The sequence below is a fragment of the Acinonyx jubatus genome, chromosome C2 (genome assembly GCF_027475565.1).
Source record: "Acinonyx jubatus isolate Ajub_Pintada_27869175 chromosome C2, VMU_Ajub_asm_v1.0, whole genome shotgun sequence".
NCBI classification, from domain to species: Eukaryota; Metazoa; Chordata; class Mammalia; order Carnivora; family Felidae; genus Acinonyx; species Acinonyx jubatus.
In genome coordinates this window covers 13,694,831-13,719,647 of record NC_069384.1, presented here as the reverse complement: position 1 = coordinate 13,719,647, position 24,817 = coordinate 13,694,831, and the positions used below count along the sequence as shown (strand labels likewise).

At 45.6% G+C, this 24,817-nt stretch overlaps 1 protein-coding gene across 7 annotated transcripts in view; it reads right to left on the bottom strand.

Annotated features, from left to right (window-relative positions):
* Window positions 1-1,238: 1,238 nt before the first annotated feature.
* The window catches only part of TIAM1 (TIAM Rac1 associated GEF 1), a 205,277-nt gene continuing 181,698 nt past the window's right edge, over window positions 1,239-24,817 (bottom strand). For 6 of the 7 annotated variants that reach the window (XM_015075395.3, XM_027041731.2, XM_053220641.1 and 3 more), the window contains 6 exons: window positions 19,196-19,304; window positions 13,836-13,894; window positions 13,166-13,268; window positions 11,007-11,094; window positions 9,308-9,480; window positions 3,191-5,702 (listed from right to left, as the gene is read on the bottom strand). In XM_015075395.3, coding sequence (XP_014930881.1) covers window positions 5,233-5,702; window positions 9,308-9,480; window positions 11,007-11,094; window positions 13,166-13,268; window positions 13,836-13,894; window positions 19,196-19,304 — 1,002 coding nt within the window. In that variant the 3' untranslated portion in view covers window positions 3,191-5,232. Of the gene's footprint in view, window positions 1,388-3,190; window positions 5,703-9,307; window positions 9,481-11,006; window positions 11,095-13,165; window positions 13,269-13,835; window positions 13,895-19,195; window positions 19,305-24,817 lie in introns of those variants that run through there. The other variant, XM_053220640.1, reaches the window with a different exon arrangement.

Here is a 24,817-nt window from a genome sequence, read left to right as displayed (position 1 = left end):
TAGTTCATGTTTCCAGAAGGGATCCTATTTTTAAGCCACATAAAGACTTCAGCACCAATTCTCTTCCTACTTTTCACGTTTATAATGAAAGCACAGAGAAAGCAAACTGAAACCACCTGACATGGGAAAGTATGAGCTTCCTGGTCAGTAGAGTCATTTGCTTTCTCAACACACTATTTTTCTGTGTCTATTTGATGCCCCAGAGGTTTGTGCTCCCAAGCGTGATCCACAATGGATGAGAACAGTCTCTCTTCCATAAAGAGGGGGAAGATTCTAAGAAGGGCGGGAGAAAACTTCTACTTCCTTCACAAGCACACTCCCAGGCAGATGAAGGTGAGGAGATTGGGAGGTGGATTCCCCTGAAACGATCTGCACTTTGAACCCGCAGCAAAGTCACATTTTGGCTCAAGGATCATTGCTCCGGTGAGTCAGGGTCATCTTCCTCTCACAGGTGGTGACAAACTCCCGGAGACGTGGAGAGTTTATTGAAAATCCACCAATAGGGAGCGCCTGGGTGGCTCAGTTGGTTAAGCGTTGGACTTCAGCTCAGGTCATGATTTCACGGTTCCTGGGTTCAAGCCCCACTCGGGCTTTGTGCTGACAGCTTAGAGTCTGGAGCCTGCTTTGGATTCTGTGTCTCCCTCCTCTCTCTGCCCCTCTCCTGCTTGCTCTGTCTCTCAAAAATGAATAAACATTAAAAAATTTAAAAAAAGAAAGAAAAGAAAATCTACCAGTCATTGCTCCTCTCTCTGTTCTACAAAAATCTTTTTCCATAATGGTTTTTAGTACAAAACATCAAGATTTATTTCAAACATAAATTTCATCCCAACCATGTATCCCTACCTTGACTTTCTCTGGTTTTTTTTTTGAAAAAAAAAAAAAAATCTATAAGCCTTTATTTTGTTTCCAAAGGACATTTTCTTCATTATGGATAAGAGGACTCTGGGGAAAGGAATGAATTGCCCGAACATGTCTGTGCTATGAAACTGATTTTATCACTACTGTAAAAGTTCCTCCCTCATGTAAATCTAGAGGGAAAACAAGAAGTAACATATGTGGAGTGAGGGTTATTTAAAACCCTTGGAGTTTGGAAGGGAGACCTCTCAAGGATGGTCGTGTCACAGCTCGTGTCACATTAAGTACCCAAATCCTGTAGCTTAATGGCCAAACGTTCCTGTGAAACTGAGTGTGGACAGGAGGAAGGACAGGACACTGGGAGATGGTCCACCCACCAGGATATCCAGCCCAAGGATCTAATACAAACGCAGGTGATAATGCCAGTCTCTGTGGCAAAGCCATAGGCATTTCTGTGGCAAAGTGAAGACACCAGACAGGAAAGTGGATCTTGACGACTCACCAGAAGCCAAACAGGTCAGCAGTATGGCCCCTACAATGTAGAAATGTACATCAAAATCTTCAAGACACATATACATACACTCAAAGCTATTTCGATGACTGTACCCTAACAAGTGCACAAAGAATACGCAACACATATGTTCACGGTATTTTTCTATAATAATAAAAACCAGAATCCTTCATGACCATCAGCAGGGAACTGAACATAGAAATTATGGTAAACCACAGTCCATCCATTAAAATGGATGACTACGTAGCAATGACTCTGAATGCTACAAACCCATTTATTGTCTTAGGCAAATGGCCACAATTTGTATCACTGAGGGTAAAACTCAGATTAATAAAAAAAAAAGTATGTGTTAATAAAATAGTATGAACCCATTTCGTAAGTGTGTGCGTGTTTTGTCGGCACACAGGGGCACACCCACGCATGTATTCAAGGAGTCATTCAGGAAGGACATGAACCAAAATGTGAACGCCTTGATTGAAAGCGAACCAACACTTTATGTCTACAGCACAAGGCAATGACACCGGGCACAAAACACAAGCACAGACCTGAGCACAACGGAACACAGGATGTTCTATTTAAGATGACGACACAGAACTCAGAAACTGAGTTCTTGGGATCGGCTCGGGAAGCCCCAGGTGGCTTCCAGGAAAATGGGCCAAGTCCTAAAGCCAAAGAGAATGGGGCTGGTGCTCAGAAATGCTCTGAGGGTCCCACTGAATTTGACCTGGATGTGGGGCATGTTGAAAGGACATGTAAAATGGCGTTCTTTTCTACGGATTCTGCTCTATAGTGGTTCCTGATATTTAAAATATTAAGGTTTAGGTTTTTAAAAAAGTATCAGGGCATCTGGGTGCCTCCGCTGGTTAAACACTGACTCTTGATTTTGGCTCCGGTCACGATCCCACGGTTTGTGTCCTCACTGACAGTGTGGAGCCTGCTTGGGATTCTCTCTCTCCCCCTCTCTGTTCCTCTCCTACTTTCTCTCTCTCAAAATAAGTAAACTTTAAAAAAATAATAAAAATAAAAACAATGCCCCAAACCACAAAGAACAAGAATCCAGCCCACAAACATAGAGAACAGACTGATGGCTGCCAGAGAGGTGGGGGGTGGACAAAATGAGTCAAAGGTTCAAAAGGTACAAATTTCCAGTTCTAAGATGAGTAAGTCCTCAGGAAGTAACATACATCATGGTGACTATAGTTAAAATACCATACTGCAGATCTGAACATACCTAGAAGAGTGGATCTTGAAGGCTCTCATCACAAGAAAAACTATGTATGGTGACAGATATTAACTGTACTACTGAGGAGGCCATTTTGCAATATACACGAATACCAAATCACCTGAAACTAAGATATTATAGGTCAATTACACCTCAAGTTGAAAAAATTTAAAAATAACACACAAAAAATTTTTTTTAATGTTTATTATTTTGACAGAGACAGAGTGTGGCCCGGGGAGGAGCTGAGAGTGAGAGGGAGACACAGAATCTGAAACAGGCTCCAGGCTTCAGGCTGTCAGCACACAGCCCGACGCAGGGCTCAAACTCAGGAACGGCGACATCATGACCTGAGCCGAAGTCAGACACTTAACCGACTGAGCCACCCAGGCACCTCCAACACAAAAAAATTTAAAAAAAAAACAACACACAAAAAAACACAAAAGCACGAAAAGCTCTACCAAGTCAGCTTTCCCTTGATGATCACGATAATTATTGAGAGAGAGAGAGAGAGAAACAAAAGGGCATTCCCAGGAATCTCCTCTTTCCCACTGCCAACAGTCCACACCCATCCTCCCATCCAAAAAGGCACAGGACCGTCCAGATACTTTTCAGTATTTTTATTGTTTGACAGGCATTTACAACGTTCCATTCGTAGACCTAAAAACATAAAAATAGACCTTCTTTCAGCTTATAAAAGAAATATATAAGAACTTTTGACATAGACACGTCATGACCTTATGTACAAGAGACAATGGCACCCTCTCTAAGCACCAGACTTTCTAGCATCTGCAGACGGAACCGTTGCACTGGGACTAGTGTGGCTATCAGAAGTCTCTGCTTCCGTTTTCCATCTGGACACAATCGAACTAGAGGTGATATGGAACAATGCAGTGGTACAAAGGGTATAGAAACCATTCTAAAGCTTTTTAAGAAAACCAGAAGATATAGCAAAAATTTAATAGAATAAAACTTTCAAAAGATCAAGCTCAAAGCCCTGGAAACCCGAAAAGGGGGGGGGGGGGACAGAGGGTGGAAAAGCGGGTAAAGCAAGCAGGGGTACCGGAGCGTGATGTTCTGAACTCTCTATTGTCTGGAAATATAAAGTCATAACTGATTTTTATAAAATATAACTCCTAAAGCTACTATAAAATTCAGGTCTTTAAAGTACCTACTGATGTGTCAAACACCAAATAGATATTTTCCCCAAAAAAGAAAGTTTTCGTATTATTGAAACCCTTCTTAGGAAGTGGACATTGTGAAATGGGAGAAAAAAAAAAAGCTATAAACCGTTTTAAAAGAATCAAAAGTGCTTTAACTTGTTTTTGTTCTTCCTATTTGGAAATCTGTTGAGAACGTTAGGTTTTTTAGCGTGTTTACCCTGTTTTCGTTGGCATGTTGAAAGTATTAAACACAAGATAGGTTTCTGAAGAGGCTGTTTTGTTAAGGGGTCTGGTGTGGACCGTCAGGGAAGGGACAGGTATTCTATGGATGAGGATGCAACTTTGATGGGAAAACCAATGATCACCATGGCAACCCCTTGAGAAGGAGCCTCCCCTCCCCCGCCACGTGCAACAGACATAACACACTGCCCATCCGGGTGTCATGTTTAACCCAGCCAAGCTCCCATCTCGCATAGAGATTCAAACATTTAAAAAAAAAAAAAAAAGGCAATCTGTTTCTTTAAAAGTTTCTCCTAAGCATCTTGATGGCCTTTCATATATAAATATAAAATCACCATGCCTCACTCTCTCTGTAAAAGGTAAAATCCTCATTTCTTTAGATTCAGAGTTACACTAGCACTGTAAAATTCTTATCTGTTTGTGCCCCTGCATCTCAAGTAAAATACAAAAAATAGTGTTTTTTTGTGTGGTTTTTTTTTCAAGTGATAAATTTGGATCTCTTCTTAAAGAGTTTGGCATCTTTATAATTCTATGCAAAACTAGAACTTCCGAACACGGACACTGAGTAAGACCAGCCATGGACCAAAACAGAAGAGAGAGAAGAAAACAAACAAACAAAAAACCAACAAAAAAAAAAAACAAAAAACAACTCATCAAAACATACATCTCCACCGTCTCCTCACACATTCTTAAAATACACAGATATTCTCAGACATTTAAGAGGGGAAGGAGTAAGAACATTGTAGACGGTACAGTTGCTTTGTTGTGTTTTGTGTTTGAACGTGGTTTCCCCAACTGAGAGATGGCTCCTGGACTGATTTCAGATAGAGCGACTTTTATTATTGTTAGCTTTTGTGCTGTCCCTTCAACTAATCTGTCGTAACATACTTAATACACCCGGGGTGATTCTTTCTCCAGTGCTACAGAATCTTTCTTTTTTTTGTTTTATTTTTGAATTTTTCCGGCCCTGATTAGTTGAGGATAAGAGCCCTTAGGAATGTACAGAAGATGCAACTCGAGCTTATTTGGGATTCTGGACAATTCTTTCTGATGTCATGAGAGATGACGAAGTTGGGTGGCGACGTGGCTGCAGCACAAAGTCAAGCCGCCAAAACCGTGTGTGTGTGCAAGAGTGCCACCTACGGGGACATTCTCCTCCTTGAGGGGACAGGAGGGGGCAGGGGGAGGGCGGGGCGTGGGGGGTGGGGAGTATCTACACACACTCTCTAGGGGGAAAGTGACAGTCAGATCTCAGTGTTCAGTTTCCTGGAGGGGGCAAAGTCTTCGCGCCTAACCCAGATGACTTCCTCGCTCGGGCCCTCCAGGCCTCCATTGATGCCCGACAGGGCGGCTTGCTTCTTGAGCTGCGTCATGCGGGACGCGTGACTATCCAGGCTTTTGCGGCCTCTCTCCCGCTGACTGATGGACGCAGCCTGAAGCTGCTCGGGCAGGTCTGTGTCCACCGCGGCGCCCTTCACGGACTCACAGAACTCATCATCGTCACTGAGGATGTCTGTCTCCTTGATGTCGTCTTGCTCCTCGTACTGAGCAAGATCGAACTGCTCCTCTACCCATCGGTCAGTGTCCCCGCCACCGGGGGGCTGCTGGGACTCTTTCTCCGGGCTGCTGGCCGAGATGGCATCAGAGTCAATGGTAAACCTGTTTCGAGCCAGTCGCCGCCTCCTTCTGCCAAGAGACTTGCTTGGGGCGGACACTGCACACACACACAAAAATATAAAAAGAAAACCCCCACATGCTTTACATGCGATGAAAATCCAGACAGCAAAGAAAAGAAAAAGAAATGCTAAATGGTATTTATTTGATGTCGTTCGGGGCTTAAAGTCCAGATTTCACCAGTCTGCCTTAGAGTCTTTATTTCACACAGATGTCTGGACTTGGAGGATGTCATAGCAACGGACCGAAGGGCAGGGCAGGGGGAACAGAGGGACGCAGGGGGCTGTTGGTTATGGGGAAAAGGGGATTCACCTCCCTCTGAAACAATCCATTTCTCTACCCTGTGCTACACCCAGTTGACCTCTGACCCTGGGATTAGTTAGTGCCCTCAGCCCTGACGATGTCCCATGGTGCAGTGCTCTGGGGATCCCCAGGGGCTGTCCTAGGGTCATGTAGCTGGAATGGGTCTCTGGTAAGGGTAGGGGGTGCTTTTAGGGTTCCACTGGCTTCGTAGAAATCACACATCAAGGAGGCAGAAGTTTGGGTCCAAGTTATACTGCTCTCTGGGAAACCAAATGTCACATTTCTGGAGGATCTGCAGTGAAGTAAGGGCACGGCGTCCCTCACGCAGAGCCTACAGGAGAGTGGCTCTCAGAGACACCAAGTCTCCAGTCACGGCCCTGCCCGCTTTCTGACAAAGCCCCACGTCAACTGTGAGGCTGAGCAAATGTGAGCTTTAGTCCCTCCTGACGACATTCTGTGTGTCACCGATTACTCTCCTACAGATCAATTAAAATACCAGTGCCCGAGTGGAATGAGAAAGAAGTCATATATGACACCCATGCCATTGATCCTCGAAGCACCATATAAAGGGACTCACCATTACCAACAAACAGATCTTTGAATTTGTTTGTTCACCCCACAGCCCTCTAGGAAGCCAGAGTTTTTCAAAACACACAAGATGCCACTCAATCAAGCAAACGAACACTCCCACCACACGCTCACACACAAAAGACACATACACAAGGGACGCCACTGCCTGGTCCCTGCTAGTCAAGGGGCTGTGGCGTTAGACACGAGAAGGTGAAATGCAACATGGGGTTCCCAGTGGAGGGGAAGAGCCTAAACCCCCATTAGGAGCCGCGTTCCCGGCACCTAAAGCCCTAAAACCATTAAACTGTTTTCGGTGTAAGAAGTACGATAGCTATTCCCAAGTACTGCCAAACAGAGCCATGACTCCAAACACAGCAGGTATACGGGCAGTGGGTCGGATGACGCCCTCACTTGGCTCCCATTCCAGCCATCCTCTGGCTCAGATCCCTAGGTTTCTATCGTTCTACCAGCTGAAAATGGAACAAACGGACATTGCTCTTGATCAAGGAAGGGAATCGAATAAAGGTTTCCAGGAAAAATGGAAAAAAAGAGAGAAAAAAAAAGGCACTACTTTTACTCCAGTGGGAAAAAGCAAAACTTCCTGTTCAGTTTTATCCCAATCCCACCATAGTGGAATCTGCCTGTCTCCAATCGCCATATTAGAACCACCTCAATTCAAAATTGGGCTACTGGAAATATTTTTGCCAATGCTCAAGTATTCAGGGGTAAAGTGTGTTAATGTGTGTATTTTTGAAATGTGTCAGAAATACGATGCGTTGACGGACGATAGATGGACAGATACGGGATAAGGAAAATACAAAACAAAAACAAAAACAAAAACAAACCCCAATTATAGAATGGATGGTAGGTTCTGTATGTGTACAATTCTTTCATTTTCATTGGGCTTTTGGCAGACATAAAGTACTTGCAGACTGAGTACTGAGGCAAGACACTTGGCTTTACTGTCCTTTTCAATCAGAACAGAGAAATAAATTACCTGGGTATTTATGACAATGCACAATGAAGCACGAGTATTTATCCTTTGTTAAAAGGATACTTCATAACCTGGACGGCTATACAGGGTTCAGGGAGACCATCTCTGACTTGAGTATTCCCAACTCATTGTTAAGACTTGTGACAAACTGGTGCTGGCTGAGCCACTCAAGCATCATCTTTAAATCGTCTAACATGAAGATGCTGATGATGATACTGAGGGGTTTGCAGAATGGCCAAAACTTTCTTCAGCTAACTATGAGCCATCAGGCAGACAACTTCCAATCAGCCAAAGCCAACAGGCTGACATTGAGGGTTTCTCTTGGTGTCCATGATGGTGTAACTCTGCATTCGTTTTCGCTCCAAAGGGGTCTTAGCAGGAAAACTTCTGAGTGTCCTGCAGACTAAAATCGCTTAGTTTTAACGCAAATGCAGCTCTGAATTTAGGTTCATTGATTAACAACTGAAACCTAGCCAATGACAAGCACATTTCCTGAGGCTGGCACGCGTATTCGCAATCCGAATTTAAACATTCCCTGGCAAGTAAAAAGGTTAGGTGAGACAATTCTCAGGAGGAGTGCTCTACTGTGAGGTATAAAGGGATCTGCAAAGTTTTCTTCACATGAGGACTCCGCGAGAAATTGTGGATACAAAGGTATGTCAGATTCTCAAGACACTTGGAGAACCCAACAGAACACGAGATGTTCACTGCACTAGGTTTTCAACAGACGTTTATCAACTGATTGGAGAGTAGGTTCCATTTAACTAACCCCCAACATTAGTTAAATGTAAGGTGCCTCAAGAACATAATACCCCACGTCAAGCTATGTAGGCTAGGTCTACGAAAACCTCCAACCATTCACAATTCTATCTATGCCTCTTCGACACAATTGTGAATCGGCAGAAAGGTGACCCGGACAAAGGTCAGAACCTTCTCGGCAAATGCCAAGGAAGCCTCTTTTACTGGACAATTCCCTGCAAAATTCAGGGCTACCTCTTAAGAAAGGAGGGATAAAAGCGTGAATATCTTGATGTCACTAATACCTATGTTATGAAAATACCTTTCTTCCTAGATATATTTTACTGCTATTTATAGATGGTAGTATAGGTCTTCCTTCCTCACTGCTCCAAGGTGATGATTCCAGTCCTAAAAGAATATTTACTCTGGGACCATTTAAACTCTAGTTTCCTCTTTACCAAATAGCAGCTCAAGGCTTCCCCAAACTAACACTGAAGCTAAAAATAAAGTTGCAGGCCCTAGGCAAGGTTAAACAGCTTATGTGTCACCTGGTCTACCAAACACGCCATCCTTACTGAGAACAGGCATCGCTGTGTTTTCAGATTACAGAGCCACCATGTTTTCAGAATGGCAGGCCGTGACCTTGCTGAGACAGGACACACCGCTTTTTGCTAGACAAAGCCGGCTGTCATGCAAAGCAGCGACTCTCATTCCACAAGCAGGCTGAGAGAGCCCCTCCAGAAAGGGAACGCGCTCACTTGCTGGCTTGGCGAATGAGAGAGGCGTCCCCAGCCAAAAGGAGGAGGGTGGCAGAGGGAAGCTGGAGGGAGGGCAAGATGAGTAAATGAAGGGCGGATCCCCAGGGAGCTGCCGGGAAGGAGGCAAGGGCAAGGAACCTGACACCAGGGAAGAGCTGTACTCCAGTGTTAGCCCCCACAAGGCCACATCTAATTCCTGCTCAACAGAAAGGTCAAGCTCACTGGAGTTCTACAGTGGAGTGGGGGTGACGGGGATCTTGAACGTCTGAATCCCCACAGTACCTGCCCTGCTCATGGCTGGCCTGGCCCCTTTGAGCGCACATAATCTTTTTCCTCCAAAAGGTACATATTGCTGGGATGAGGGAAGGCTTTCAGTTTTGAGGAGCTGTCTTCTGTGCTTATCACGCAGGATTGAATGCACAGCCTTCAGGAAATCTTTCCGGCTCTCTGGAGAGCTATGAAAAGAAAGAAGAGTTACATGCGTTAGGGGGAAAAAGTACTTAAGACATGGGGATCTTCTAATGTTATCGGGGGCAGCCCAACAAATATCCCTGAGGACCAAAGGTTAAAGAGGCCACAACTCCAATTTCTGCGCTGAGCCATGTTTTCATTGCTGGAGATAGAGAACACACACTTCTTTCCCTTTATGCTTTGCGACTCATCTCCCGCAGCTAATGTGGGACAGACAGCCCATTGACGAATAGATTGATGGATACACTGATCCTGCACCAAGAAGTTGCCAGATTCTGCTTTTGACACTTAAGGCCTTTCGTTCCAAAATGTTTTTTTTTACAGGCAAATGAACCACAGGATTCTCAGCTCTGCAGAGCACCCAAAGACAGACATCCCAACGACCTTAGTTTCCTCTAGAGTTGGCCTTATGTTAAATATCAGCTACTCCCATGACATATTTCAACAAGTCGATATTTTTTTAAAGACTTTTTAAAATGTTATTTATTTTTGAGAGACAGAGCATAAGGTGTGGGGGGGGGGGAGGGCGGGGGACAGAGAGAGAGACACAGAATCCAAAGCAGGCTCCAGGCTCTGAGCTGTCAGCACAGAGCCCGACACGGGGCTCGAACCCACGAACCGTAAAGATCATGACCTGAGCTAAAGTGGGACGCTTAACCGACTGAGCCACCCAGATGCCCCACAACAAGTCAATATTAAAGCTACCTTGAAAAGAACTAAAAAATCTTCCCAAGCCCTAATTCCCACAATAAAAACCTTCCTCCTAGGTAAGAGTAATTTTTCTAATTAGGTCGTCGGTATTTCTACCCAGGTAAGTGGCACTCGGTCTTCCGTATTAATGATGAATGAATACAGCATCTCTAGGGGCAGGCTCACCAAAGTCCATGGACTTTGCCAACAAAATCACAAACAGGTTAGCCTACGCAGATAGTACCCGAGTTTGAACTCAGTGTTCATTTCTGTAATATTTTAGGCAAAGTAGCCTCCGTGAGCCTTGGCTCCCCATAGGTGAAATGGAATAATGGAACCTCAGTCTGGCTAAATGAAATAATGCATGTGGTGGGGGGTGGGGAGGGTGCGGCGTCTGGGTGGCTCAGTTGGTGAAGCATCCAACTGTAGGTTTCGGCTCAGGTCATGATCTCATGGTGATGAGCTGGAGCCCCGAGTCAGGCTCTGCAGTGAGAGCACAGCACCTTTTTGAGATTCTCTCTCTCTCTCTCTCTCTCTCTCCCTCTCTTTCTGTCCCTCCCCCACTTGCTTGCTCTCTCTCCAAACAAACTTAAAATAAGTATATAAGTAAATAAAAAGAAATTAGGTTAGTGAGATCATCGTCTATGTTCTGATAAGATCAGTTTAATTTGCCGGATCAGTGTTATTTGTTGCGCAAGAAAAAGTACGTGGCGTCTAGGGACGCACAGGCAGATGTGCAGAGCCCCGAGGGGGTTGAGGGGACATCGAGCAGTCACGTCCCTTCCCTCTGGGCTGCACAGTCTCACGGCCCCAGGCTCACCTGCAGCACAGGTGGAAGATCCTCTCCGGCCTCCCTTCAGACTCAGACTTTACATGGACAATTTCACACACGGCATTTGCTTCCGCGTCTACATAAATTAAAACAAGGAGGGATTAGCGTACGTTCCAAAGAGATATGTTTGCATTTTTACAAAAGCATGTTCTACGCCCTGGCGTAAGATTAAATAGCGCAGAGCCTCATAAGACCAAAGGTCCTTCACCACCATCCTGTCAGCTCAGAGAGACAAAGTGAGAGCTTAATGGGTGTTAAGAAAAAGAAATGCTTGGAAATTTTCCAGTTGCTACAATCTCCTGCTAGATGGTCTAAAAGGGCAATCAGTCAATCATATTGATCACAGAACTACCCCTTTAGCTGCACGGCCTGTTTGGCCGGACTATTTCCATTAAGTGAGTGGTTCTTTTGACAACGGTTGGACTAGACAGAACCCAAGATGCCAGTGCAGAGTGCAGCAGGCCAGTGCTATCCAGAGGCAGGTCCTCGTGTCCCTGAGAAGAGCCTTCCCTGTGAGTGGCCAGGCCCGTGTCCTGGCCAAGCAGGTCCTGGAAACAGATGGGCCTCCTCCTCTTTCTCAGCACCCCCAGGGTGCCCACTCTGAGGGAAGCAAAAATGGGATGCCCAGAGATGGGGACAGTTGTACTTTAAAGTCATTTCTAAGCTTTGAAACGTCGGCATACCATGGTCTTTGAAGTCAGAAATAGTGTTTGTGGAAAGGACAATTACTGCAATCAGCAAAGGCTGCACATTGCGAGGTCTCAGCCTTACCCAGCGTGGTACCGAGAGCCCCGGTCACAAACCCTCATTGTGCCCACACGATTTAAGCCCAACCAGGGCTCATCTGCAAAAATGTTCACGAATCTTCCCAAACGAAGATAAAAATCGAGAAATTGCACATTCTGGTTTCTCAGAGCCGCTGGAATGTATCTCATGACGGGAAACAAGTTGGCTAATCTTTCTAACTCACTTAAAAAAAAAGCTTTTATCTTGATTATCTTAAACATGCTTTGAATGAAAGCATGAAAGAGTGAGAATGGAACAGCACATCACAAAGATGGCTTTGTTGCCACAATTTAAATTCTTTGTGTACGTGGTCCTCAGCGAAGGCAAAATATCTGGCCGGGAAGCCAACAGTTGGCCACGGACACAAGCTTTCCCATTTATAAAACAGGCACAACATACGAACTAGATAATCTGCAGCCTACGGTTACAAAATAAGACAAGAGGAGTGTTTAAGTGCCCCATCCTCGGAATGCTACTCCAGCTAATAACTTCCAGGTTCTGGCAAATCAAATAAAGTAAAAAGGCACCAGAGTAAATTGCTGTGCCTCAAGGTTGGGAAGAAACCTTCTTAAGGCAAATGATCATCCCAAATACATTCGTCCTATGGGGTTTCTGCATTTGAGTGTTTCTACAAGAGATCACAACAGTGAGGGAAGAAGCTCTGGTTTAATTTCAGTGAGTAATTGAAGGTTCACTAAAACCGCATGACGTGGCACTTGATTTTATGAGGATCAGAGCCAATTTTATTACTCATGGAGGTGACGCGTGGAAACAGGGAAGGATGAGGAACACACACTGGGCACCAAGAACTTCATGCTCACATCAGATGCCAGAAGAGGATACAGAAAGACGGGTCTACTGTGCATTGCAGAGGTCCCTTCCATGTCCTCCCTTCACTACCAGACAACTGCACCTGTTGTCCAAGTGGGATGGGCTTTAATGGCTTTATTTTGTGCTTTCGGTGGCCTTTACGGGCCCCCCGGTTAAAAAGCTAGTGAGTGATTTTCTGTGGGCTTTAATCTGCTCACGGTCTCAAGGATTCTGTCCAGAAGTACAAGACTCACTGCTACTCAGATATTAGGCACTATAATATTAATACATATAACAGGATTGACTAGAACTCCTTGAAACAATATTGAAAACATTCCATCCATTCGCTTAGTTCATGCATGCATGCATGCATTCATTCATTCAAATATTTCATACATGGCTGGGAACACAAGAGGCAGTAGAGAGACTGAGGAAAAAGAGATAAATATAGAAGAAAAAGGAAGGTTACAGAGGTTATGCCAAAGAAAGGATTCAGACCAACCGTTCATACACACGTTGGAAACATGCACCCGACATGTTCCCATGTTTACCTGCACTTGCCAAAGCTCGAACCTGCAGAGCTTCGGTGGGGATCATGTGCCGAAACCGGAAGGGGTCCCAGTCCTCATAAATCGAAAGCCTGTGAGATCCTACCTGCAGGAAGAGAAGGAAGCGGGTGCGTGGGGGTGATCTGCTTCAGCCTGGACCGGACCCCCCCCCACCACCACAGACACACACCCACACCCCCCACACCCACACCCAGATAACTAGTGAGGCTGGAACACCCCGTGCTGGTCTGGAGGGACCTCAGCCCCATGGGAAGGAAGATGAAAGGGATTCCCCAAAAGGGGGACAGAAAAAAGGAAACAAGTGTCAGGAAGGTTCTGGCCATGATGGGCCCCAATAGCTCTTCACGTTTCATGCTCTCAATGTGCACCTGCCAAAGAGAAGGCAGGGTAGGCAATTTCCTCCCGTTCTTAGCAACACTTCAAATGTATTTAAAAAGAAAGGAAGGAAGGAAGGAAGGGAGGGAGGGAGGGAGGGAGGGAGGGAGGGAGGGAGGAAGGAAGAAAGAAAGAAAGAGAAAGAAAGAAAGAAAGAAAGAAATCACACGAGGCTTGTGCCTGACCAAGGGGCAGAATGGTAATTATGCAGATAAAAACTACGAAGCAGACAGAAACGGAGTTACTTTCAAACCAGGGGAGACATAAGAAGTCTTACAAGTTTCTTCTTCTGTTTGGAACCGTCTTTATACACAAGGACCACAGCAGTTTTGAAGACTGGAAAAAGAGGAGACAAGGTGGTTACAGCACATAACACACGGGCTTTCCTCTGAACTCCGATAATGGACACTACAGTTCCCAAGAAGACAGCGAGGGGCATGTGAGCCAGCCCCGACCCCACCTTCTGCTCATTCACCCCATCCACACGGCTCCAAAGCCTCCTGAGATGACAATTTTCCAAAAACCACAGAAAGCCTAAGTAAATGGAAATAACCCTCCTGCCCCACTGGAACCTTTTTTTTTTTTTTTTTAACGTTTATTTATTTTTGAGACAGAGAGAGACAGAGCATGAATGCGGGAGGGTCAGAGAGAGAGGGAGACACAGAATCTGAAACAGGCCCCGGGCTCTGAGCTGTCAGCACAGAGCCCAACGCGGGGCTCGAACTCACAGACTGTGAGATCATGACCCGAGCTGAAGTCGGACGCTCAACCGACTGAGCCACCCAGGCGCCCCTGGAACCTTTTTAAAGCAAGTTTAATCATGGTGTGATTTCAAGTTTAAAACTTCGGCAGAATGCATTTAACAAAAATGTACTGGTTCAGCAGCTGGAGGAACAGTACAAACCTCGATGATGATAACAAAGCTTACAGGGATTTAGATTTATGCCAGCTAACCTAATAAATAGTGCACGCACACACACACACACACACACACACACACACACACACACAGAGTATTGATAATTCAGGAAACAGAACTCATCTTTTTTGACCTAAAGAAATGAAAATGCGTTTATGAAACCAGAATGCAATTCCACTTCTTCCAAATGGGGCTGAATCACAAGAAGGATCCAGGGGCAGGGAGCTTGCCGGTTTATTCTTACAGTCTTTGAGGGGTAGAGGAGACCCAATAGTTGTGCACACTCCATAGAGTTCCTTAAACAATGCCAAGCATGGTGACCACTCAGTGACTCTGACTCTTCCTAGAGGGAAGGAAGAACGGGCGCCCAGGAGACCAGAAGATGGGCAAGCCCATCGCTGGCTCTTGGATGCAAGGACTCCATCCCTCTTCCCGCTCTGGCCCCAAGAGCCAGGGCCCAGGTGGTCACACGGCAGCTGGAGGGGCCATGCCTGGTGTACCAGACCCAGGATCACAAAGGGAAGGAATATTCTGAGCATTCTCAGGGAGGGGCTCCCAGGCCTTCTGGAGACCAACCCCAAGTATCTGGCTCATTTTCTGTCCTTATAAATGGACATTTATTATAAATGAATCGGCTTCTCCTTGGTGCAAAATGCCTCTAACTTCCACTGCAGAAACCAGCCTGATGGTGTAAAGAAACCAGCTCTAGCCACTGGGTCTGGACTGCCCCTGGCCCTTCACACTCACAGCATCCCACCCCTCAAGAGTTCCAGAGGGTCGGGGCGCCTGGCTGGCTCAGCCGGTTAAGCATCCAATTTTTGGTTTCGGCTCAGGTCATGATCTCACGGTTTGTGAGTTCGAGCCTCATGTCAGGCTCTGTGCTGACAGCACGGAGCCTGCTTGGGATTCTCTCTCTCTCCCCTTCTCTCTGCCCCTACCCCACCAGTGCTGTCTCTGTCTCTCTTAAAATAAATAAATGAAAGAAAGAAAGAAAGAAAGAAAGAAAGAAAGAAAGAAAGAAAGAAAGAAAGAAAGAAAGAAAAAAGGAGGGAAGAAAGAAAAAGAATCCCAGAGGATTGACGGAGAGGTTCCCTCTCCAAAGTCCCCACTGGCCCAATAAGGCTGTACCTGCTCTGCACGGTGACTAACACTGGCACCTGAAGAGGCCCTACATTCCCACCGGAAGCCTTCAGAAATCACCACAGCCGGGACAATGGGTCGCTTTAAAACCGAGGGAGCTCCACCCCAGGACAGGGTGTCCAGTGACCTTAGTCTCAGAAGACCCACCAAGTCACTGGGACTACAGCTCAATGGGGTGGTTGCTATGGTTCTAAAAAGGCTACTGGCCTGCCTCAGTTTACCCTGACCTCAACTATCTTGGATCACGGCGGTGGGGCCAGAGCGGTCCTCAGCAGGGGCTGTGACCACCTCCGCCTTAAACCCTCCCTGATCCCCTGGGACTAGTCTCACTCAGCTGACTGGAGGTGTTGCCCAATCTCCTCCACATGACCCCCACCAAAACTCCTAGCTACCCCTTGCCAGCCCCAAGCACTCCTCTACACCCCCAGCGGTGAACATCTAATACCCTGCAAGGCGGAAGCCTAGACCAACTATTTCTTTTCTTTTTTTTTTTAAGGTGATAATCATCAGCATTCAGTACAGATTAGCCATCCTGTGAGTAAGAACATCAAGGTGCTGAGGTATACATCAGTACATCAATTTGTTTCAGAGGAAAGCTGCGCTGTCTCCTGAGACGAGAGATTCAAATCAAAAGACAACCACGTTTTAACCCCAGGGCTGCCTGTTCAATGGTAATTACCCTGCCTCCCTTATAGCAACTCCTCTTCACTTCAAAAGGCATTTCTAAGGCTGTTTGCTCTGCCTTGCTACCTGAAATCACATCAAAACTGCCAAACATGACCTTGGAGGACTGAAAACCCGTAAGTAAGCTCATGATGGTGAGGACAGTCTGCCTTCACTCATAATCCTGGTTTGTTTTTCTCAATTTTTTAAAATTAATGTTTATTCATTTTCTGAGAGAGAGACAGAGACAAGAGACAGAGCGTGAGCAGGGGAGGGGCTGAGAGAGAGGGAGACACACAATCCAAAGCAGGGTCCAGGCTGTGAGCTGTCATGTCAGCACAGAGCCTGATATGGGGGCTCGAACCTGCAAACCGCAAGATCATGACCTGAGCTGAAGTCAGACACATAACTGACTGAGCCACCCTGGTGCCCTCTGGAGATGACTCTTACTTAATAAGCTTGCCTCCACCTCCCATAGAGCCTTGGGCAATTCTCACCTCGCTAACTATGGCCCCGGCGGAGTCTACAGGCAGTGTGATCACCGATCACTGGGGCTGGGTGTGCAACTTCCATTCACGCCCAGCACAGGTGTTGGGGACTCCCTTTTGGTGAGCCTCCTCCTCTCCCAGCCCCAGTAAGCAACCCATGGGGCAGGGAGCAGAATGATGCAGAGTGAACACACACTGTCCTCCCTCTGAGCCTGTGCAGCAAGAGGCAGCTAAAGCCCCAAACCTCAAAAACAGCCTGTTCCTGAACCCTTTGTAAACCACCCTGGAAACTGGGGCCAGCTGCCTATTCAGCACAGCCTGCGAATACAGGCGCTCATTTGGTTACATATGGTCTATGGTTGCAGTTTGGCTACATATGACTTCTGGCCCTGAAAACCTAAAACATTTACAATGTGGCCTTTTACAGAGTAGGTTGGTTGACCCCTACTTTCTCCCACTCAAATTATTTTCTGGTTTTAAATCTGTTCATTTCTAACCCCAGGAAATCTGTACAATTCAGGACATAGTCGTGAAAAAGTCCCAATGACGGAACTCTGGAATTGTTCACCTGTAGCCCAGAATCAGAAACAGGTAGGTAAGACCGTTTGGGTCATTTACTTGGGAATCATACTTCCTAGAAATGACCTACCATGAAGCATCAGAAAGCTGCCAGCCCTTCCAAGAAGAAATTGCAACATAAGAAACACAACTGGTAAGTGGGGGGTGGGGGGTGGGGTAGGGAAAGAAAACACTCTCCTTACCCCTGCCAAAAGCACCCCGCCCCCATCAAAAGCTACCAACGTGTTATAATATCCCAATACTTTCTTGTATGACGCATGTAGTCACATATTTTTGTTGCACACTTCTACCCACCTTTTATTTTTTTAATGTTTATTTATTTATTTTGAGAGAGCGCACGAGAAGGGAGAGGGGCAAACAGAGAGAGAGAGAATCCCAAGCAGGCTCCAAGCTATGAGCACAGAGCCCGAACCCACAAACCACACGCTCATGACCTGAGCCGAAGTCAAGAGTGGGACGCTCAACGAACTGAGCCACCCAGGCGCCTGCCCACCTTTGTTATGCTTAATGAAATGGCATCACTACTCTAGTGGCTTTTTGAAAACGTTACAAAGGTCACTACGTTTTTCCGTGAAGGCTGAGTGATCTAAGTGAGAAGTTCAACAGTCTTTATGTTCAACACTCCGATTTTAATATCACTAGGATGTTCCACTTGGGGAGACTCTGTTCACATCGTGGGGGGAGGAAAAAAAGAAGTGTTCCGGTTAAAGAAGCCTTAAGCAACAACCTCTTGAAGGCAAGGTAAGAAAATGGAAATGCTAGATTTCCTTTATTTTAGGTTCCCACCCATGAGTCTTCTGTAGAGGCTAGGAGAAGACACAACATAAAACAGAAGCACACACTGTTGGTCGTGTTGCACCCAGAACGGCACTGCAGGCCGTCCAAGCATTCAAACTGCAACAACAAGCCGTATTTCCTAAATTACCCACAATTCCCGGTGTGCCAAAACACAGTTTTCTCTCTCAAAGAGCATTTCACAATACGACCACGTGAGAGTCCTGATTACAGCAACTGCATCCATCTGAACCAGTTTATTGAAAAAAAGAAATCACGCACAAGCATCTCTACTTTTGCTAGTATTCGCCCTACTGTGATTGAGAAGCACCCCACAACTGAGCAAGGCACCCACCACAGGTGAGCTGAGAATCAGAGTCCTGAATCCCAGCACCACACACAACAGCAGAGTCAGCGAGGATAAAAGATGTCAGATTTGAGGTCGCAGAAAAAGACGGTGTTTTCATTTTTGCCCATCGGCTTTTCCCTGGTGTATTGTTAACCTGTTATTCTGAAAAGCTATGCAGAGGGTGGTTGGGTGGCTCAGTTGGTTAGGCGTCCGACTTCGGCTCAGGTCATGATCTCACAATTCATGAGTTCGAGCCCTGTGTGGAGCTCTGTGCTGACGGCCCAGAGCCTGGAGCCTGCTTCCAGTCCTGTGTCTTCTTCTCTCTCTGCCCCTCCCCACTCCTGCTCTCCCTCTCCCTCCCCGCCCCTTTCTCAAAAATAAACATTAAAAAAGGGTTTTTTTAATAAAAAATAAAAAGAAAAGATATTCAGAGCAGGGACGACAACAAACTCTTTCTCTGCCTGCGTGTTCGTACACGGGGCAGGCTTGGCACGGCCATTCCCTCCCTCCCACGTAGCTGGTGCTCACACTGGCCATACTTAACTGGAAGGTTTCATTCACTGTTTGTGACATGTTGGTGCTCAAGGCAGGAAGACCGGTTCAGATAACTGGAATGAACTTCATTTTAATAAATTGGGTCTTGGGAAAGACATGTTCTTGTTTTGGGAAATAAGCCCAGCCTCCCTCCCTGTGCCCACCCTCACCAGCCCTGTTCTGATACGTACCAAAGGCTGCCAGTTCTGGCTCCTTTTTCCACTTTCCCAGGGAGGCTGGCGGGTTTGGCCAAATCACAGTGGTGTGCAAAAGCAGGTCCCCCATGCTCAGATCCGCAACCTGAGAAGCACAGAAAAAACAAAACAAAACAAAAAAAAACTTGCAGGTGGTTGTTACAATATTCAGAATTTTAGGTTTTCAAATCTGGCAGGCTGATGTCAATCTTATTTCACAAAAACATGGTCTTTAACAACATCTGGTCACTTTTTTTTTCTTTTAAATAGATTTCCCATACTTTTAAAATTTTTTAATGTTGATTTTTATTTGAAAGAGAGAGAGAGAAAGAGAGAGAGAGACAGAGACTGTGCACGAGTGGAGAGGGGCAGAGAGATGGAGACGGAATCTGAAGCAGGCTCCAGACTCCCAACTGCCAGCACAGAGTCTGACGCAGGGCCAGAACTCAAGAGCCATGAGATCATGAACTGAGCAGAAGCTGAACACTTAACGGACTGAGCCACCCAGGTACCCCTGGTCACTTTGTTTTCTTTATCCCACATTTATCTACAAGAATTTCAAGACTAGAGTGGCAAAAGGTAGAAATTGGGGCTTCAAAATTCACACACAGTAGCCTGGAGCCTGGAGCCTGGAGCCTGTCAAAATTGATCTATAAAACTGGCCAAGCTCTGTGTTCAAATAGAGACAGTTCCCCAAGAAGAGACAAATGGCCGTCGATCACAGACATTCCCCCCAGAAAACTAGGCATTTCCACCTATGGCTTTAAATCCCCTTGGAGCCAAGGTTTTTCTGGAAAGCAGTGGAACCAATGATTTTTTCTTCTTCCAGCTCATTCTAAAGGTTTGATTTCACTTTAGAGGAGGAAGAGAGAAGCCAACTGAGGAGTCTGAAGAGTGTTCTTTCAGTATGCGCAGCGTGAGCTCAGGGATCCGCAGAGATCATGGGGTGTGGTCACACGGCTGGGGGGAGACTGAGCACAAGCCTGGTCCAGATGCGTCTTTGGGTCGTAGAGCCATCCAGACATGATGCTGCGGCAGTCCAGTGCTGACACTTCCCAACAGCCACCTCTGCCTTTGTCACCGGAGTCCAGGGCCCATTTGCAAGCCCATCCACACCTCAACCTCCTGCCCACTCAGCAGCCTATTCACAGGGAGGAGAAGCATCTGGTCTCTTGACCTGCTCTCTGTGTAGGCACATTAGGGGACAAGGCTTTACAAACAACCAGAGTCCGTGGTCCACCCACTGAGAAATACCAAACACTGCCAATAGGTTCCGCATCCAGAGATCAAGCTCAAGGCAGCATTTCAGATACTCCAAAACTTGATGTTGAGCTTCTCAAAGACAGATGGGTCATTTTGCTGCTTATAATCTGACAGGGTTTCTGGAAATAGCAGCAGCAACCCGGCAGCCCTCTGCTGACCACAGTGCCATTTGGCGTTGCTCATCCTGAGTCACCAAGCCAGATGCTGGTGCTGGGGATGCGGCTCCAGCAGTACAAAATCCAGTGGTGTCAGGGCACCTGAGAGGCTCAGTCGGTTAAGCACTGGCTTAAGACTTCGGCTCAGGTCATGATCTCGCAGTCTGTGAGTTCGAGCCCCATGTCGGGCTCTGTGCTGACAGCTCAGAGCCTGGAGCCTGCTTTGGATTCTGTGTCTCCCTCTCTCTCTGCCCCTCCCCCGCTTGTGCTCTGTCTCTCAAAACAACGAATAAACGTTAAAAAAAAATTAAAAACACAAACCAAACCAAAATTCAGTGGTGTGGTTACCACTATAGTGACTGGGGGATCAATAATAATAATTACTGACCTGTATTATTAGTAAGTAGTATAGCCAAGGATAAAAAAAATTAATCAATCTTAGTTTGTTTGTACATAGGAAATAACTAGTCAACCACCTCCCAGAACAGTCTCAACTAAGGTAACTATAGTCTCTACTACCCATGCCCCAAGCATCCACACAAAAGAGGAGTGTTTATACACAGAAGTCAAATTCCCAGGTACCATTCTGGGCCACCGCCTTAGGGGATATGTCTTTAAACATGATTGAGGGTCACTGGGGCAGATCATTCTCCAAACTCTACTTCCTTCTCCGACATAATTCTGTATCAGCACCCTCTGCCATGTGACTTTCTAGCACCTCCCACTACACCAGGCAAATCCCTGATGACTCTGCACGTGGCCATGTGCCTTGGGCCTCGGACTTGCCACAGTAAGTTTCCACCAGCCCTCCTGGGCTTCCACCTTCCATGGAAACGATATGCCCAAGACAGCCACTGCTTCTTCAGCCCAGATCCCGAAAGGATGACAAGTAGAGTCATTTACGTTCTAGAGCTCACCAAGAAAGGCCAGAGTTCCGCTGGCCCACATACCCGAGTGTGGTGGTATTCACTGAGATGTTATTTGTCACATAGTGAAAAGGGACTGATGCAGTCCCAGTCCATGTGGTTATGCTCTGTTTTCAAGTTTCCACATGGCCCACGGAATAAGGGTGTCAGCGCTGCCCATCCTGGCCAACAGTATCTCTCTTGGCCTTCTATTTGTCACCTTCTCAATTTTCTGCCCAAACCTCAAGACTAAGCTCTGCTTAGAAGTCTGGCCTGTTCTACTCGGCCACGTCTTTTGGGCCCAAAGGGGACATGCCCTCTTTGGTCTTTTCTTCAGCCTACCTAAGCAAAAGGGATGCTCTACGTGGTCCAGCTCAACTCCGCAGGGCTTAACATGGGGAGGTTGAAGGCCTCCCAGCTTCATCATACAGTATTTTCTTGAACAGCTTTGTTCTTTGTGCACATATCTGCCTTCAGGGATCGCCTGAGGAAAGTGGCTGATGACAAGATGAGCTATGGTAACGTGTCCCTGGAATGTTACCATTTCGATAGTGACCCACCTTTCCCAACAGATACTGATAAATGTTCCTATTCATAACTGTTGACAAACTGTTCATAAATCCATTGTAGGTTTTTACTGGATATTGCCATTAAAAAGGAACTACAATGATCAGGAATCAGCTCTGTGGGAATCAGGACATAACCAAAGTTTCCATAATTGCTCCAATGTATGTGGCAAGGAGTGTGATAACTGATCTGTGCACTATTTCCCCAGGACCCACATTTCCCTCAGGTCTTGTGTTTGTGAAATTGAGACCACTCCATCCTTTTCAGTTTGAAGACCATCCTCAAAGAGACATTGCATGGAACTTGAGGCCTTCTCCTTGCCTAATCAAGGATCGTTGGCTACTAAACCTCTGCTCCACTTTGGGCGCCTACTTCTTTCTTATTCTTCTTACAGGGTTAAAACACAATCTTCTGTTGCTTTCTTTGGCATCTTTTCCAAGCCTTGATCTTTCTGGGCTTTGGACGTCCTAATACTGAGATAGGATTTTCCTTCTCTTTAATACTGGTTCTCAGTTAAATGTCTCCCTTTATCTTTTGCACATTTCTTTTCACAAAATCTCAGCCCACGGGAGGCTATTTTGTACCGCACTTTGTCTCTTTGTTCCTCGCTAGGAAGATTTCTTACTTGATTGTCAGAATTTCATTGTAGAGGACGGGCAGTTTCACCAAAGCCATGTTCCCTTTCACGGTCCTTGACTTTTGAATCATATTCGTCTTTTTTTTTTTTCCCTAAATGCTTTGCAATCCACTATCCATATCACTTTCTAGTCTTTAGCATAACAGGGTCTTTGCCCCCAAGGTCATTAAAATCCAGAAGCTAGCTTGATGCATCATGAACAATATAATGAAAATGTTCATTTCCCAGGCCCAATAAAATTCACTTCTGTCAAAATTAAAATAAACTAAAACACAGGGGAGGAAGTGTTGTGATAAAAAAATGTTTGCAGTATTGGGGTGCCTGGCTGCAGAAGCCTGATCTTGGGGTCGTGAGTTTGAGCTTCACATTGGGTATAGAGATTGCTTAAAAATAATAACAATAATAAATAATAAATATATATATATATAATAAAAATAAATAATAAATACTTTAAAAAATGCTGTCAGTATTATTTGTAGTAGTCAATGAAACCAAGAGATCTGTCTAATGACAGGAAATTAAGTAAACCATTGTTCGCCCACACAATGAAATATTACACAATAATTTAAATGATTGTTTTGAGTAATTTAAAACAACATGGAAGTTTTTTGTTCAATATTAAATAAACAAGGCATAAAATTATTTTCAAAGTATAATTATTCAAGCATATACAGAGATATAATTTTCTAAATCAAAGCAAACACCCAAACATTAAGAGTGGTAAGTGCTTTGAGATCGAAGAGATCTTTCTCCTTGTCTTTTCCCGTATTTTGCCCTCTCACAAGCATCCCACGGCTTTCTTCTTACAAAGGTTTTATAAGAAAATGAGAACTCAGTCCAGAGTAGCCGTGCCCACCTTTTCTAAACTCTTGATTGATTACATCATCTGCCAGGTAGACTGCGAACATTCTCATGCTCTGCTTGTCACACCGGTAGAAAAAAATAAATGGTGTTTCAGTGGAACACTGTGGATCATCTAACACACCCTCCCGAGCCGTCAGACTGCAGCCCTCCATGCTGCCTTTGAGCTCCTCTGCAACTCTCTTGAAGGTGTAGGCAATGGTTGTCCAGTCGGGTGCTGACTTGACTTCCTCCCACTGTGGAGAAGCCAGTGTGTCTCCATTTGCAAACGATCACACTATTTCTTCATGTCTTATCCACACCTGTGCTAGTCCAGCTTTTCCAAGAAACCGTGGTGACGTCTGCCTGGTTCCCTCCTATCATCTGAGTAACGTAAATGTCTTAATATGTCTTTGCTTTTACATCTAGAGGAGGGCCCATGATTTTACCTCTGTCTGAAAATCAGCCTTTAGCAGTCTGAAAACTTGTTTTGTTTCCCTGAAGACATCAAAATGAACCCGGACAGTAATCCTGTGTACCTTGAGGATAAGGCTGTTTTCTCTCTGCTTAGACTAAACAACCAAGTTTCCCCGCCCCCTTGTCTTTTACCCTCTTTGTCATCCCAGTAGGAGTGATTTTCTTCCTGGTTCCCTCCCAGCTTTTCTCCTTTCTTTTCTTTTAAAGGTAGAAAGCAAACCCGAGGAGAATATTCCAGCCGAATGCACAGAGGCAGTGATGAACGTTATTACATATCCTATCCCTCGGATTCATCTCAGTATTATCAGAATTTTTATTCACATAAGCTCTTGTCAATGACTCAGGCATTATTTATAATTTGCTCTCCGTTTTTCTCAGGTGTATCTGGCCCTGTCACTCTTTCTTCTAAGTAGGTTTTTAGGTAGACTTTAAAAAAAACAGATTTGGAGTCATTTGAAATTTTCATTCATTTAGCAAATATTGACTGAGCCCCTACGACAGGCTGAGCATTATTCTAATCTCGAGGGATGCAGCTTTGGCCTTTTACGGTGCTTACGGAAGCAGCCCAAGCCATGGTCATGGGGGTTCAGGCTCACACATAACAGAATAAAACCAGAGGTCCCGAGGGGGAAGGAATGAGACTCAGAGACACGGTTCCGATATTAAGAACTAATTCAGCTGAGGAAGAAAGTTCACTTATAGCCTTGGATAAAGGGTAAAAGTTCCACCGACAAAAACAACACCTTCGTAACTCTTTCACTTACAAATAACACCT